Source organism: Rhinatrema bivittatum, chromosome 9, assembly GCF_901001135.1.
Source record: "Rhinatrema bivittatum chromosome 9, aRhiBiv1.1, whole genome shotgun sequence".
Classification (NCBI taxonomy): Eukaryota; Metazoa; Chordata; class Amphibia; order Gymnophiona; family Rhinatrematidae; genus Rhinatrema; species Rhinatrema bivittatum.
The window spans coordinates 223,808,070-223,823,771 of NC_042623.1; the positions used below are offsets into that span (position 1 = coordinate 223,808,070).

The 15,702-nt window shown below is 49.3% G+C and overlaps 1 protein-coding gene across 12 annotated transcripts in view; it reads right to left on the reverse strand.

The window, feature by feature from the left end:
* The window catches only part of YEATS2 (YEATS domain containing 2), a 799,337-nt gene that overhangs the window by 556,470 nt on the left and 227,165 nt on the right, over positions 1-15,702 (reverse strand). For 11 of the 12 annotated variants that reach the window (XR_003858765.1, XM_029617009.1, XM_029617008.1 and 8 more), the window contains 2 exons: positions 5,580-5,816; positions 4,970-5,128 (listed from right to left, as the gene is read on the reverse strand). Coding sequence is in view for 11 of the 12 variants with exons in the window: in XM_029617009.1 (XP_029472869.1) it covers positions 4,970-5,128; positions 5,580-5,816 (396 nt within the window). In the remaining variant the exon portion in view is untranslated. The remainder of the gene's footprint in view (positions 1-4,969; positions 5,129-5,579; positions 5,817-15,702) is intronic. The other variant, XM_029617017.1, reaches the window with a different exon arrangement.

The following is a 15,702-nucleotide window of genomic DNA, read 5'->3' on the forward strand; positions in this document are numbered from 1 at the left end:
TCTTATACTTCACTTTCAATGCATATCCAGCATAGTTCTCTGCTTCAACAGCAGGGGAAAAGAAAAACTGTTACTTCACACATCCAGCAGAGCTCTCTGCTTAAACGGCAGGGGAGAAGAAAAAAGGGTTCGCACTCACAAAGCGGGGAGTAGCTGGCTTGTTACGGCGGTTACTACCCCAAACCAAATGTACCTGATACTTCACTCTCGACGCATATCCAGCATGGCTCTCTACTTCAACGGCATCGGAGAAAGACTGATACATCACGAATTTCCAGCATAGCTCTCTGCTTCAACGGCAGGGGAAAAGAAAAACTGATACTTCACGCATATCCAGCATAACTTCAACGGCAGGGGAGAAGAAAAAAGGATTCACACTCACAAAGCGGGGAGTAGCTGGCTTGTCACGGCGGTTACTACCCCAAACCAAATGTGCCTGATACTTCACTTTCGATGCATATCCAGCATAGCTCTCTGCTTCAACAGCAGGGGAGAAGATAAACAACCAATAAGGGCTGTATAACATAATCTGGGTAAAAACAAATAAGCATGGGTGTAGCTTGCTTATTGCGGCGGTTACTACTCCTACTACCTCTAACTAATCAAGCTAGATATTTCACTTGGATGCAGCTCCTCCACCGCTCTCTACATTAATGGCGGGGGTGGAAGGGAATTAGAACCAAGAGCTAAGAGAAACAGATAAGTATGGGAGAAGAAATGAGGGAAGCTTGCTGGGCAGACTGGATGGGCCATTTGGTCTTCTTCTGCCGTCATTTCTATGTTTCTATGTTTCTATGTTTCTATGTAATATGCGGTTAGCAATACACGCTCAATAGTATACAATATGCTCTCAGCAATATGCGGTCAGGAATATGCGCACAATAATGTATATAATATGCGCTTAGTCATAGACATGCGCCTATCACGGGCGCTCAATACCTGAAACAAGGCCCACAAAATGGCGCCCTCCGCGGCGTGCCACGCAGCCGATCCTCGGTTCCTCGGAGACCAAAGTAAGAGATGTACGTCTTACCTGATCCTCGGCGCTTCCCGGCTGGAACCCGGGCGGTCTCCGGCTGCGGGGGGAGAGGGCAAGTACCTTCACCGCCGCGTTTGAGGATATGCACCCGCTGCCTCGTCCACGCCGGGACAGAGGCGCCTCGCTCGCCACGCCCGAGCCTCGCCCGGGGGCTACGTCCCTGCCGCGATTCGGCCACCGGACCGAGGTCTTAAACCTCCGGGGGACCACGGAATTCACCCCGGGAAACTCTACTGGGGGAGGGACCCCAAGGGTATCACCGCAGGAGTGCGGGGCTCGATGTTGCAGTAGAAATTTAGTAAGAAGAAAGTAGAAAGTAGATTGGAAACACGCTCAGCGAGCATGCAGGCTGTCCAAACTGCTTTGGAGATGGAAATTACTAAGTTGCTACGCTTCCTGTGGGGGTATATATACCCGTGCTGACGTCAGATCAGTCTCCAACTGCTAGCACGAGCATACTATACCCATTTGTTCTGAGTCCATCTGGCTACACGACAGGAAATGGAACAGTTTGATCTATTAGAGATTGATACATCAATAGCGACGGATTAGACAGATTTCCATTTAAAACCGTATAAAGAAGTGCATAAGAAGTGCCATTTAAATTGGTACGTCATATGGCAATACATGTCATAACGTGAGCCAGGATTGGTTACATTTCAAGTAAGTTTGTTGTTTAAAATAGGCAGCCATTTTGAGGATTCAGATTGAGCCTGATTAACAAGATGCAAGGTTGAAAAAGTATCTGAGTACAGCCAACTACATCAGTTATTCTAACTTGGAATTTAATTCGTAATATAAAATGAATGTAATTTGTTTGCTTTCTTGTATTATAGACCCCGCCCTGATGCAGCGTTAAAGCGAAACGTTGACAAAGTTGGCGACATCCAAACAAAATTCAGTGGCTTGTGAAGGCACACACTTGTTAAGAGAAAATAGAAAACTGCCTTCAGTTGTGAGATAAGTGCCTGTTGCTGTTACAAATGTCGGGACAATTTTTTCAAAAAGTAGAAATGTGATAGAACGTATGAAGTTTTCTCCATTCTAAGTATCACTGTATATTAGGCTACACAGTTAAAACACTGGCTGCTATGCAGATTGTCAGAGTCCAATAAGAAAGTTCATACACTTTTGAAGAAAATTGAAGTGGCTTGATAGTGAATCAAATGGCATTGATGCTTTAGGGATGCAAGTGGCTTCATGGCAAATCACATAATACAAGAATCTAGTTGAGTGACATATTTAAGAAAAAGTAAAAAAAGAGGTTAAAAGACCAGTAACTGAAACAACTGGCTGTGAAAGTTGTGTTAATCAGATCTTACGCTAGTATTGAGGTCTTTCCTCTCAATACAAAAAGCATACTATTATAAAAGGATAAATAATAATTGTTATAAATTTAATAATGAGTTGTAATAGTAATTGTTTCAAGTAAAATAAATAGAATTTTTAACAGTTTAAATTAGTCACACACATGACTTAATGAGACTCTGGATAGCACATGTTACATTGTGTTAACTAGTCATTCTTGCTGTAATTTTCCTTAGACTGAGTAATATGTGGGATAGTGTCTGCATCTGCTAGGACAGGGGTCCCCAACCACCGGTCCGCGGACCAAGACCGGGCCGTTGGGGGTTTTTTGCCGGTCCGTGGCGCCGCCGCAGACCAGCACCGGGGCTGGTGGAAGCACAGGGCGCCTAGTATTAGGGGGTGCCCTGAGCAGTGGTATCCCGAGAGGAGCCAATGCCCCCGGGCGCAGGGAGGCTCATGCGGCCGCCAGTGGACCTCATCCCACTGGCGGCTGAGCAGAGACACGCATATAGCAGGCAGATCGGCAGGGCCGTGGTGGAGCTCACGTCACCACGGCCCGAAGAAAAAGATCTCGTTTAAACGCGTTGATGCTCCTCCTCCTTCCTGCCTGCGCGGTCCTGGAAGTAAACGTTGCCGGAGCCGCGCGGGCAGGAAGGAGGACGAGCATCAGCGCGTGCAGAAGAGGAGCAGCACTTACGGGCGAATCCCAAGTCACAGCGGCCTGAGAAGAGGAAGAGGCCGGTAGCAGGGCCGCTGCGGCCCGACAAGATCAGGACCGCTGCAGAGCCCATCCTGCGGCGACCCGCGAAGAGGAGGCCCAGCGGTGAGAGATAGGCTGAGGGTCTGCAGAGTGTGTGCATGTGTGTAGGAGATGAGTTGAGACTGTATGTGGGGGTGAGGACCTGAATGTTTGCAGAGACAGCATGTGAGAGCCTCTGTGTGTGTGAGAGAGACAGCATGTGACAGTGAGAGCCTGTACTTGAGCAAGACAGCATGTGACAGTGAAAGAGCCTGTGAGTGTGAGTCCGACAGCATGTGACAGTGAGAGCCTGTGTGTATGAATGATTGTATGAGAGAGAGCACGAGACAGTGAGCCTGTACTTGAGCAAGACAGCATGTGGGTGTGAGAGAGAGCCTGTGTGTGTGAGTCCGACAGCATGTGACAGTGAGAGCCTGTGTGTATGAATGATTGTATGAGAGAGAGAGCATGAGACAGTGAGAGCCTGTACTTGAGCAAGGCAGCATGTGGGAGTGAGAGAGAGCCTGTGTGTATGAGTCAGACAGCATGTGCCAGTGAGAGCCTGTGTGTATAAATGATTGTATGAGCGAGAGCATGTGACAGTGAGAGCCTGTGTGTGAGAGAGAGAGAAAGCATGTGAGAATGAGAACCTGACTGTGTTTGAGGAAAGAAGATGGAGAGAAAAGAAATAGAAAGAGACAATATAAAGGGAAGGTGGAAAAAAAAGCCTGTGACCACCAATTAGAAAACTAAGATCAGACAGCAAAGGTAAAAAAAAAAAAAAAATACTTTTTAGTGATTGGCACATGTAATCTTTGGGAATGTGCAAGAATAGCATTTTCTCTATGCGGATCTCACAATGTACGAGATCAGCATGGAGAAAGTGGAAGCCCACAGGGCCTGCACAGAGGAGGTAGCAGAATGGGCTACAGTGTCAGTAGCAGCAATCAGCACCTCCCCAATAGCCATGTGGCAGCAGTGACAGTGGCAGCAGAGGAATGAGAGAGGCTCTGAGGTTGCTGGCAAAAGAAAGAGAGGGGGTCTCTGCCTTTAGTATGTGTATGAATGGGAGTCTGCCTGGGGGTATATGTGTGTGAATGAATGGGTGCCTGCCTGAAGGTGTGTGTGTATGAGAATGAATGGGTGTCTTCCTGGGGTTTGTATGTGTGAGAATAGGTGCCTGCCTGTGTGTGGTGTATGTGTGAGAATGAATGTGTGCATGCCTGGGGGATGGGGAGGGAGTGGTGTGAAAATGAATGGGAGCCTGCCTGGGGTTCAGTGTGAGAATGACTGGGAGCTTGGTTTGGTGCTCACAGCCAGGGGAGGTCATGAGAGGGAAGGCGTCAGGTGGATGAGAGAGGTGTGAAGTTTGGAAAACAAGGGAAACAAGCCCAGTGCTCCCACTCATTCTGAACCTATGGTGAGTTGAGTCACATTCACATTATAAATGTCACAATTAAATGATAAGTATGCACTAAAATCCAACCCCCTCCATAACCCCGCCCCATATGACCAAAGCCTCACCCCTGCCCCACCCCGCCCTGCCAGGCCATGGAAAAATGGTCTTGCTTGAAGCCGGTCCCCTGGTGCAAAAAAGGTTGGGGACCACTGTGCTAGGAGACAGATACTGAGGAGCTGAGGTCACTACAAGGGTATATCTAGGGTGATGTCAGCTTTGAAATCTGACTGGTCCTGAGTCCTGAGTCCACTGGTCCTGAGTCCATCTGGCTACATGCTAGGAAAATAACATTTCTTCACATATTGTATATCAAATGCTTACATTAACATTTTTAGCCAATCCATTTTCAGAATCTTAAGTACACTTTATAATTCAGCACATTAATGCATGACAATATATTGCAATATGTTAATCTAGTACATACCAGTGTTTGTCACAGTGGCTGTAGTCACCTGTCCCATTTTATCAACAATCACATATGGGTTAGTGATACCTGAGCTAGCAGTCCCCTGATTAAGGGGCACTGGAGTGGAAGTTGGGGTACGAGGTAAAGGAGAAGGACTTGGGGTTGATATTGGAGAACCTAAAAAAAAAAAAATTCAAACATTGTACTTTGGCAAATAAAGCACACAAAATGCCAGATCACCACAGAATCTAATTCTTTTATACTAAAGAAGCTCAAGAGTCAAGATAAGAGGATGGCACAGAGGTTAGGTAGCAAGAGAGCAAGTGAGAGGTACAGAGGTTAGGGGGAGGTGATGTTTATAAAGAGATGCATGTAATGCGATAGACATACACAGAAAAAATTAAGAAGCCAGGTGGTGAAGACTAAAAATCAGCTGATTTTTTTTTATTGGATTTATACAAATGATTTAGATGCTCCAGTATATGGCACCCAGAGAAGGTATCCTTTCTTGCCCCAAGCTTAAAAAGTTCTAAAGTTTATGACTATGTTTGAGACACAGCACCAAATTTAAAAGTATTTACAACAAATGTCAACTTCCATTCAATTAAGGAGTCTATTATTGAAATACCTGACACAATCTTGCAGCTCATGGTGATTGGCTGAAAAGATTTTCCTGGTGACTCTAGGTGATTAAGGGTCTGACCCTGAGGGACAATTTTGCAACTGGCAGTAATTGGTTGAAATGCAGAATTTCCAGGAGACCCAAACATAACCTTTTGTGTTCTTAATTTGGTTGGCGTATGCTCCAAAGAAGATTGGAGAGGGTAGAAGGAAGAAAGTCTTTCTGTTTCATTAGCAGAAAATCCTAATAGAAAGGAAATATCAAAATTCATAATACTCAACACAAAATATCTGTTCATTCTCTTTGAAAAACACAGCTGAAAATATCAACATTAAAAACACAACTCATATCACAACTTTATTTATCAAACTTAGAAAAAGCAGTAACACATAAATAAAGCAGCAACCGTACAAAATCCCAGTGTGAAGGAGTCACACCTACAATACAAGAATAACAAAGCAACACCTCAACATACTGGATAGACATCAGAACATGTACTACACAGGCCACACAAATACATATACCAGGCAAGGATGCCCTAGAATAGCCACATACACATCTAGCAGTGATAACTCAGTTATTTCTCTAATACTGAACTCAATAAATATCCACATTTACGCAGCAGTCACACTGGTACAAAATTTACATTTGGAATAAGTGAAAAACTATTTGTTAAAATATATTAATCAGAAAACAAAAAGCATGTAATAAGAGATTCAAAATAAGAACATAAGAACTGCCATACTGGGTCATACCAAGGGTCCACATCAAGCTCAGTTTCCAACAGTGGCCAAACCAGATCACAAGTTCCTGACGGGATCCCAAATAGTACATAGATTCCATGCTGCACACACCCAGGAGGTAAGCAGGGTTTTCCCCAAGTCACCTCACCCAACCTCACCCTTTCCTTCTCCCTCTGGACATACCAGGCTAATAACTGCCTAGGACAAACCTATGTTTTGTATCTTACAGTTTTTGTTGATTTATATATTTATCTCTCTCTAATTGTTTCTTAGTTTAAACTCTGCACTGTCTTCCATTGCCCAGGTTTTATGCTCCCTGTTTAATGTAACTTTACTTTCTACCTTGATGTTAATTGGTTTCCCCTCAGTTACATTGTAAACCGGTACGATAAGACCTAGTCTTGAGCATCGGTATAGGAAAAGAAATTAAATAAATAAATAAATAAATAAATAAATAAGTCCACCTGGTTAATGATGATCTTTGGACTTTTCCTCCAGGATCTTGTCCAAACCATTTTATACCCAACTATGCCAACTACCTTTACCACATCCTTCAGCATGTTTTTTTTTTGTTTTTTTTTAAAGAGTAATCTACTGATTTGCATTTACCAGATCTACTCTGTTCATGATTTTATAGACTTCTATATCTCCCCTCAGCAATCTCATCTCCAAGCTGAAGAGTCCTACCCTCTTTAGCCTTTCCTCACAGGGGAGCCATTCCATTCCTCATTTTGGTTGCCCTTCTCTAGTTTTGCTATATCTTTTTCAAGACACAGTGACCAGAAAGGCACACAGTGCTCTAGATGTGGTTACACCACATAGCGACATTCTCCAAGGTTATTTGCCATTTCATTCCTAATATTTTTATTTATTTTATTATTTTCCTTGGTTATTTTCATATTTTACTTGTTTAATTTCCTTTTACATCCTATTTTGTATTTTCCTTATTTTAAGCTGTTTTCATTATTTTATTTTACTCGTTATATTCATTTTATTGGTTGTCTTAATTGTTTATATTTGTAAACCAGTTGTGATTGGCAAACAGAATAATAGCATATAAACTTAATAAATAGTTTGCCTTTTTTTGAACATTGCTGTACACTGAGCTGAGGATTTCAATGCATTGTCCATGATGCCCCAATCCTTTTCCTGGTTGATGATTCCTAATATGGAACTTAACAGTGTAACTAAAGTTTAAATTATTTTTCCCCAATGTGCATCACTTTGCCCTTGTCCACCTTAAAATTTCACCTGCCATTTGGATGCCCAGTCTCTCATCCTCCTGCAATTTCTCACAAGTCGTTTATGATTTAACAATCTGGAATAATTGTGTCATCTGCAAATATGATCACCTTATTCATCATTGCCTTTACCAGATCATTTATAAATATATTTAAAAAGCTCCAGTCCCAGTACAGACCCTGGGGCATTCCACTATTTACCTTTCTCCACTGAGAAAATTATTCAGTGCTACTTTGTTTCCACAATAGGCCACTGCTTCCTATCCCAGGAATTTTTAATTTCCTGAGGGGTCTCTCATGAGGGATTTGTTTCAATACCTTCTGAAAAATCCAGATATACTATGTTCTACCTCTGCAATATAGGAAAATTGGTTCTTACTGCTAATTTTCGTTCCTGTAGTACCACGGATCAGTCCAGACAGTGGGTTGAGCCTCCTGTCCAGCAGATGGAGACAGAGAAAAACTGAAAGGGTATCCTATATCAGGACAGAGCCTACCCTGCATCCCTTCAGTATAAACTGTATCAAAGCACATAAGTATAAAGATAACCCATATAAGATCAAGCAAGAAACAAGTAACTGATAAATTGAACAATTCAAAACTCTGTAAACAATTGCACTTACATAAAGATATCCATAAGAAAATGACTACTTACCCGATAATTTTCGTTCCTGTAGTACCAAGGATCAGTCCAGACAGTGGGTTATGTCCCCCGTCCAGCAGATGGAGTCAGACAAGGCTTCAGAGGGTGCTGCCTTAAGTACTAGAGCACCCTCTACAGGAGTTCAGTATAGAGAATATCAAAGCTAGAACAGAATAAGACTGGATCAAGTGTATAAACAATACAACAAGGTACGTAAACAAGGCAAATAGCCAGAACCGAACTTGCAGATTGAACTAGCCCGCAGACCCCGAAATCGAAAGAATGTAGGGTCTCAGAGAAGCCACAATAAGGAAGAAATGAACACATGCAGCCAAAGGGAGCAAACTCGCACATACAGTCAGAATGGTAGCAATATCAAGCAAAGAACCAGCGGTGGGTGTCTGGACTGATCCTTGGTACTACAGGAACGAAAATTATCAGGTAAGTAGTAATTTTCTTTTCCCTGTACGTACCAGGATCAGTCCAGACAGTGGGATGTCCCAAAGCTTCCCTACACTGGGTGGGGCCTAATAAGCCCTGCTCGAATCACCCTGTCTCCAAAATATCCGGCGGATGAAGACGGGAGATGTAGTCTGTAATGGCGTGCGAAGGTATGCAGAGACTTCCAAGTGGCTGCCCGACAGATCTCCTGCGGGGAAACAGACTGTAGCTCTGCCCAGGATGCAGCTTGAGCACGGAGCGAATGAGCCTTGATTCCCCGTGGTGGGTCGCGCCCCGACCCTATATACGCTGAAACGATGGCTTCCTTTCACCATCGGGCGATCGTCGTTTTAGAAGCCGAAGAACCTTTCCTCGGGCCTGACCACAGGACAAACAAGTGATCAGAAGACAGAAATTCGTTCGTGACCTCCAGGTATCGAATGATAGTCCGCTTGACATCTAGAGCACGAAGCTGACCAGATTCTCCGACTAAGAAAGACGGAAGCTCCACAGTCTGATTCAAGTGGAACGATGAAACGACCTTGGGCAGGAAAGAGGGCACCGTGCGTAGTGAGACCCCGGAGTCAGAGAACCTGAGATAAGGTTCCCTGCAGGAGAGTGCCTGAAGCTCTGAGATGCGGCGTGCCGAAGTAATAGCCACTAGAAAGACAGTCTTGAGCGTGATGTCTTTTGTGGTTGCACTGGCGAGAGGCTTGAAGGGGGGACCCGCAAGGGAGCGGAGGACCAGATTAAGACTCCACGAAGGAAAGGGGTCCCTGAGCGGAGGCCGCACATGCTTGACCCCCTTGAGAAAACGAGCGACATCCGGTTGTCCCAGGAGAGATGAGTGGCCCGTATACTGAAGAAGCGAGCCCAGGGCGGCTACCTGCACCCGTAAGGAGTTGTAGGCGAGCCCTTTATCCAGACCATCCCGAAGAAATGCCAGAATCTGAGTGATGGAAGCCCCAGAAGTATGAATATGACGCTTGGTGCACCAGGTCTCAAACGCCTTCCAGACCCTCACGTAGAGTTGCCGACGTCGAGGTGTTTCTAGCCTTTAAAACGGTAGACACTACGGCCTCCGGGTATCCTTTTCGCCGGAGACGGCGCTGTTCAAAAGCCAGGCCGCAAGACAAAAGAGTTCTGCCTGGTCGAAAAATACTGGTCCTTGATGAAGCAATCGAGGGAGATGACTTAGACGAATCAGGCCTTCCACTGCCAGGTGGAGCAGATCCGCGAACCAGGGACGCCGTGGCCACTCGGGAGCCACCAGAATGACGGGCCCCCAATGACGTTCTATTCTCCGCAGGACCTTGCCCACTAGGGGCCAAGGGGGAAAGACGTAGAAAAGAATGTGTTCCGGCCAAGGGAGCACTAGGGCGACCACTCCTTCCGCCCCTCGCTCCCGCCGCCGGCTGTAGAACCGAGGAGCTTTGGCATTGAGAGCCGTGGCCATGAGATCCAGCCGTGGAGCCCCCCAGCGGATCCGCAGGAGGTGCATGGCGTCGGAGAGGGACCACTCCCCGGGATCCAGATGCTGACGACTCAGATTGTCGGCTTGAATGTTGTCTACGCCTGCGATGTGGGACGCTGCTAGACACACTAGATGCTTTTCCGCCCACGCCATGAGGCGGCCTGCTTCGATGGACACTTGCCGGCTCCTTGTGCCCCCCCTGGTGATTGATGTATGCTACTGCTGTCGCATTATCTGACAGGACCCTTACTGCTCGATTCCGAACCAGTGGCAGAAGTGAATGAGCGCCAGGCGTACCGCCCTCGTTTCCAGGCGATTTATCGGCCAGGATGCCTGTTCCATTGTCCACCACCCCTGCGCTGACTGCAGCTGGCAAACCGCCCCCCATCCGGATAGGCTGGCATCGGTGGTGACCACTACCCAATGCGGTGTTTCCAGCGAGGTACCCTGGGCTAGGTGACTCTGATCTAGCCACCAGATCAAACTGTCCCTGGTTGTCTGGGGAAGGGGCAGCACCATGTCGTAGTCCCTGGAGACCGGCTTCCAGCGCGACAGAAGAGCAGCTTGCAACGGGCGGAGACGCACAAAAGCCCATGGGACAAGGTCGATCGTGGAGGCCATGGTTCCCAGGAGCTGCAGGTAGTGCCAAGACGTGGGTTGCGGTAATCCAGAGAAACGCTGAACTTGCTCTCGGAGGGAGTGTGCCCTGTCCCGACGCAAGAAGACCTTGCCCTGAAGGGTATCGAAGTGTGCTCCCAGGAAGTCCAACTGCTGTGAAGGTGTGAGGGAGCTCTTGGCAAAATTCACCACCCAGCCCAAGGACTTGAGGAACTGCACCACCCTGGAAACCGCCGTCACTCCCAGGGAGAAGGACTTCGCTCTGATGAGCCAATCGTCCAGGTATGGATGGACCAGAATTCCTTCCCGTCTCAAAGCTGCCGCGACCACCACCATGATTTTTGTAAAGGTCCGCGGAGCTGTCGCCAGCCCGAAGGGGAGGGCTTGGAATTGGAAATGGCGATCCAGGACTTTGAAGCGACGGAACCTTCAGTGCGCAGGGACGTGGAGATAAGCCTCTGTCAGATCGAGGGAGGCTAAGAACTCCCCTTGGTGAACCGCCGCAATCACTGACCGCAGCGTTTCCATGCGAAAGCGCGGAATCCGTAGGGACTTGTTGATCTCCTTGAGGTACAGGATTGGACGGAAGGAGCCGTCCTTTTTTGGGCACGACGAAGTAAATCAAATAGTGGCCCGAGCCCACCTCTCCGAAGGGGACGGGCGCGATGGCCCCGAGGTTCAAGAGTCTGTCCAAGGTGTGTTGCACTGCCAACCTCTTGAGCGCGGAGCTGCACGGAGAAAAAAGAAACCTGTCCCGTGGGCGTCGGGCAAACTCCAAAGCGTAGCCGTTCCTTAAGATGTCGAGGACCCACTGGTCGGAGGTGATGCGCACCCACTCCTCGTAGAAGAGAGATCCGTCCCCCGATCCGTGGGGTTGAGGAGTGGGCGGCTTCGGCATCATTGGGCAGACTTAGACGAGCTCCCCTGGCCCGCCCCGTCCCTCGCGGGCCGGCAGCCACGAAAGGAACGCTGCCAGGACTGCGACCTGGAGGACGGGTACCTGGGACTTTGTCCCTGCTGCCTGTACCCTCGATAGCGACGCTGTTGGCCTCGGTAATGGGCCCTGCTAGGGGTAAAGGACCTGGAGCCCCGCCGCCGGTCTTCTGGCAACCTGTGTACTGGGTTCTCTCCCAGTGACTTGAGCTGGTCAAGGTCCTCCCCGAAGAGATACCTGCCCTTGAAGGGGAGCGAGCCCAGACTGGACTTGGAGGAGGTATCCGCCGCCCAGTTGCGTAGCCATAGAAGGCGCCTAGCGGAAACCATGGAGACCATGGACCTGGCCAAGACGCGGAACAGGTCATAAAGGGCGTCCGCTCCATAAGCAATGGCGGATTCCAGACGATCCGCCTGCAGAGCCTCCTCCGGTGGCAAATCTTGAGATGTGAGGAGCTGCTGAACCCAGCGCAGACTTGCCCTCTGCGCCAAGGAGCAACATGCAGCGGCGCGGATTCCCAAAGCTGACACTTCAAAAACTCGCTTGAGGTAGACCTCCAATTTCCTATCCTGCGTATCCCGCAGGGCGGTGCCCCCCGTCACCGGGATCGTCGTCCTTTTGGTCACTGCCGACACCGCTGAATCCACCTTCGGGACTTTGATCAACTCTAGGAAATCTTCCGGGAGAGGATATAACTTTTCCATGGCTCGCCCGACCTTAAGGGACGTCTCGGGTGAATCCCACTCCCTTGCCAACAGCTGCAGGAAGGTGGGATGAGTGGGAAACGCTTTGGCGAGAGGACGCAGCCCTGCTAAAAGAGGGTCTCCTTGCTTGGACGAGGAGGTGACCATCGGAACAGGAAGTGCTGGAGGTTCAGGCGGAGGATCGAGATCTAGTTCCTGAATGATTATAGGAATGAGCGCCTGCAATTCCTCCTTCCGAAAAATACGTATGACCCGCGGATCGTCGCACTCAAGCTGCGCCTCCGTGGCTGGGTCAACCGGAGAGGGAGGCGAACCACCCCCTGGGACCGAGTAGGGATCCGCACTCCCACCGGGAAGCGAAGTCCGATGGGTCCCGGATGGACCCCGTCTCCCCCCCCCCCCCTCCGCATCCTGGGTCCCCTGAGGCAGCCCTGATAAGCGTGGCACCTTGGCAGGAGGAGGATCCTGACTGAGCCCCGTCGGGACCTCCATGTGCTGAAGATAGGCATTATGCATCAATAAAATGAATTCCGGGGAAAATGGTGGGGGACCCCGGGGGGGGGGGGGGGTTGGGGGGAGGCGCAACCGGGGGGCTTAGAGCTCCAGAGGCCCCAATCGGGGCCAAAATCGGCAGTTCCCCGCCATCCGAATCTTCTCCCTCTTCCCCTGAGTGCTGAAATGGCTGTGCAGCAGCTTGCAAAATGGCCACCGTTCCCGCCAAAAACGGCGGGGGGGCCGACCCCCGAGAATCGGGTCGCGCTCCGGCGCGAGCCATGGGGTTGCTCCGCGGTCCAGAGGTGCCCTCCCCACCAGGGAGGCACCTGGAACAAATGCCCTCGCGCAAGATTCTAGCCCCCGGCTCTCCACAGGCAGAGCAGCGGGCTGGCCACGGCATGGAGCCGCCGGGGGGGGGGGGGGGGGGGGGGGGGGAAGAGGGGCAGAGCGAGTCGCGTGGGCGAGGCAGCAGAAATCCGCGAGGTGCAGGGGAAAAACCCCTGCTGTGCTCCGGCGTCCTGAAGAGGCAGTAGGGGAATAAAACCTCCCTACTGCAGCAGCCCCGGGGAATTTCAGTCGTCTCGGGGCCGCGGGAGCAGCAGCGGTAGGAGGGGGAGGAAGGGAGAGGAAGAGGCCGGCACCACCAGCTTTCCTCACTGTGCTATAAAACTACCTGCAGGCGCAAAAACGGGAGGAGAAAAAGAAAAGCACAAACTTTTCAACTTACCCTGCAAACACAGAAGCACAGGCAAAAACAGAAGCAGAAGGAAAGACGGAGAGTGGCAGCAGCAGCCCTGCCTGCAAGCCCTCGCTCAGACCTCCCACTAAACAAACTTTTTTTTTTTTTAAATTATAAAACTTTAGCAAAACAACTTGATCCAGCCCAACAAGAGGCAGAAATAAAGCCAAAAGAGTAAGAAAGCCTTTCAAGAGGGGGAACTCCAGATTCCCCTGCTCACATCTGCTGGAGTCAGAGATATACTGAACTCCTGTAGAGGGTGCTCTAGTACTTAAGGCAGCACCCTCCGAAGCCTTGTCTGACTCCATCTGCTGGACGGGGGACATAACCCACTGTCTCGACTGATCCTGGTACGTACAGGGAACTAGTAGATGTTTCCGGTGCCTTAATATTCTGATAGGAAGCAGATAGAGCCAAGATGCTGTGATGAAAACAAGAGAAACAAATTTCGAGCGGACGTAGCAACAGTAAACAGGTGGAAGTCTGGACTGATCTGTGGTACTACAGGAACGAAAATTAGCAGGTAAGAACCAAATTTTCCTTTCCCTGTACGTACCCAGATCAGTCCAGACAGTGGAATGTACCAAAGTTTCCCTAAACAGGGTGGGACAGAGACAGTCGCGCTCGAAGCACCTGCCTTCCAAAGGAGCCAAAGACTGGCGCCTGCACATCGAGGTGATAATGACATGCAAAAATGTGCAGACACTTCCAAGTAGCTGCCCTGCAAATTTCCTGCGGAGAGAATGAGTCTTCGCCTAAGAAGTAGCCTGAGAACGCAAAGAGTGGGCCTTTAAGCCCTCCGGAACCATCCAGCCCCAACAGATATACGCCAACGCAATCGCCTCCTTGAGCCAGCGAGCAATCGTAGCCTTAGAAGCCTTGTTTCCACTATTCGGACCACTCAAGACAAAGAGATGATCAGAGACTCGAAACTCGTTTGTAACCTGTAAATAGCACAGGAGTTCTCTCAACATCAAGGCACCGCAGGTCACCACCAGGCGTGTCAGCAATAACCTCAGGAGAAAAGGCAGGAAGCTCCACAGACTGATTGACGTGAAAGGACGACACCACCTTCGGTAAGAACGATGGTACAGTCTTAAGGGAGACCCCTGAATCAGAAAAATGGAGAAAGGGCTCCCTACAAGACAACACTTGAAGCTCAAGACACTCTCCTGGCGGAGCAAATAGAAACAAGGAAAACTGTCTTAAGGGTTAGATCCTTAAGCGTGGCCCGCCTGAGGGGTTCAAAGGGTGCCTTGCAAAGAACTCGAAGCACCAAGTTAAGGCTCCAAGAGAGGCAAGTAGCCCGGACAGGTGGATTTAAATGTTTGGCCCCCTTGAGAAATCGAATGACATCCGGATGAGTCGCCACTGCGTAACTATCGATATCGCCTATGAGGGACCAGAGAGTGGAAACCTGTACCCATAAGGAGTTGAAAGACAAACCCTTGGACAGACCATTCTGTAGAAAATAGAGGACCTGGGATACCGGAGCCTTGAGTGCCGGCACTCCGGACTCAGCGCACACATTCTCAAAGACTCTCCAAACCCGGACGTAAGCGAGAGAGGTAGAAGGCTTATGGGCTCGCAACAGAGTAGATATAACGTCCTCTTTGTACCCCTTCTTTCTTAGTCGCCGCCGTTCAAACGCCAGGCCGCTAGAGAAAAGCGATCTGCCTGATCGAAAGATACAGGACCCTGACGAAGAAGGCGTGGGAGATGGCCTAGCCGGAGAGGGCCGCCCATCGCGAGGTTCACCAGATCCGCGTACCACGGCCTGCGGGGCCACGAGAATTACAGGTCCCGGATGAAGCTCTATTTTTCAGAGTACCTTTCCCACCAGAGGCCAGGGGGAAACACGTAAAGAAGAACGTCGTAAGGCCAGGGAAGGACCAGGGCGTCCACCCCTTCCAAGCAGTGCTCCCTCCTGTGGCTAAAGACTCTGGGGGCTTTGGCATTGCTCAGAGTAGCCATCAGGTCTAGGTGGGGGGACCCCACCTGCGGATGATCATATCCATTGCTCCGGACAGCTCCCACTCTCCTGGGTCTAGACACTGACGACTGAGGAAGTCGGCTTGAACATTCTCCTTCCCTGCA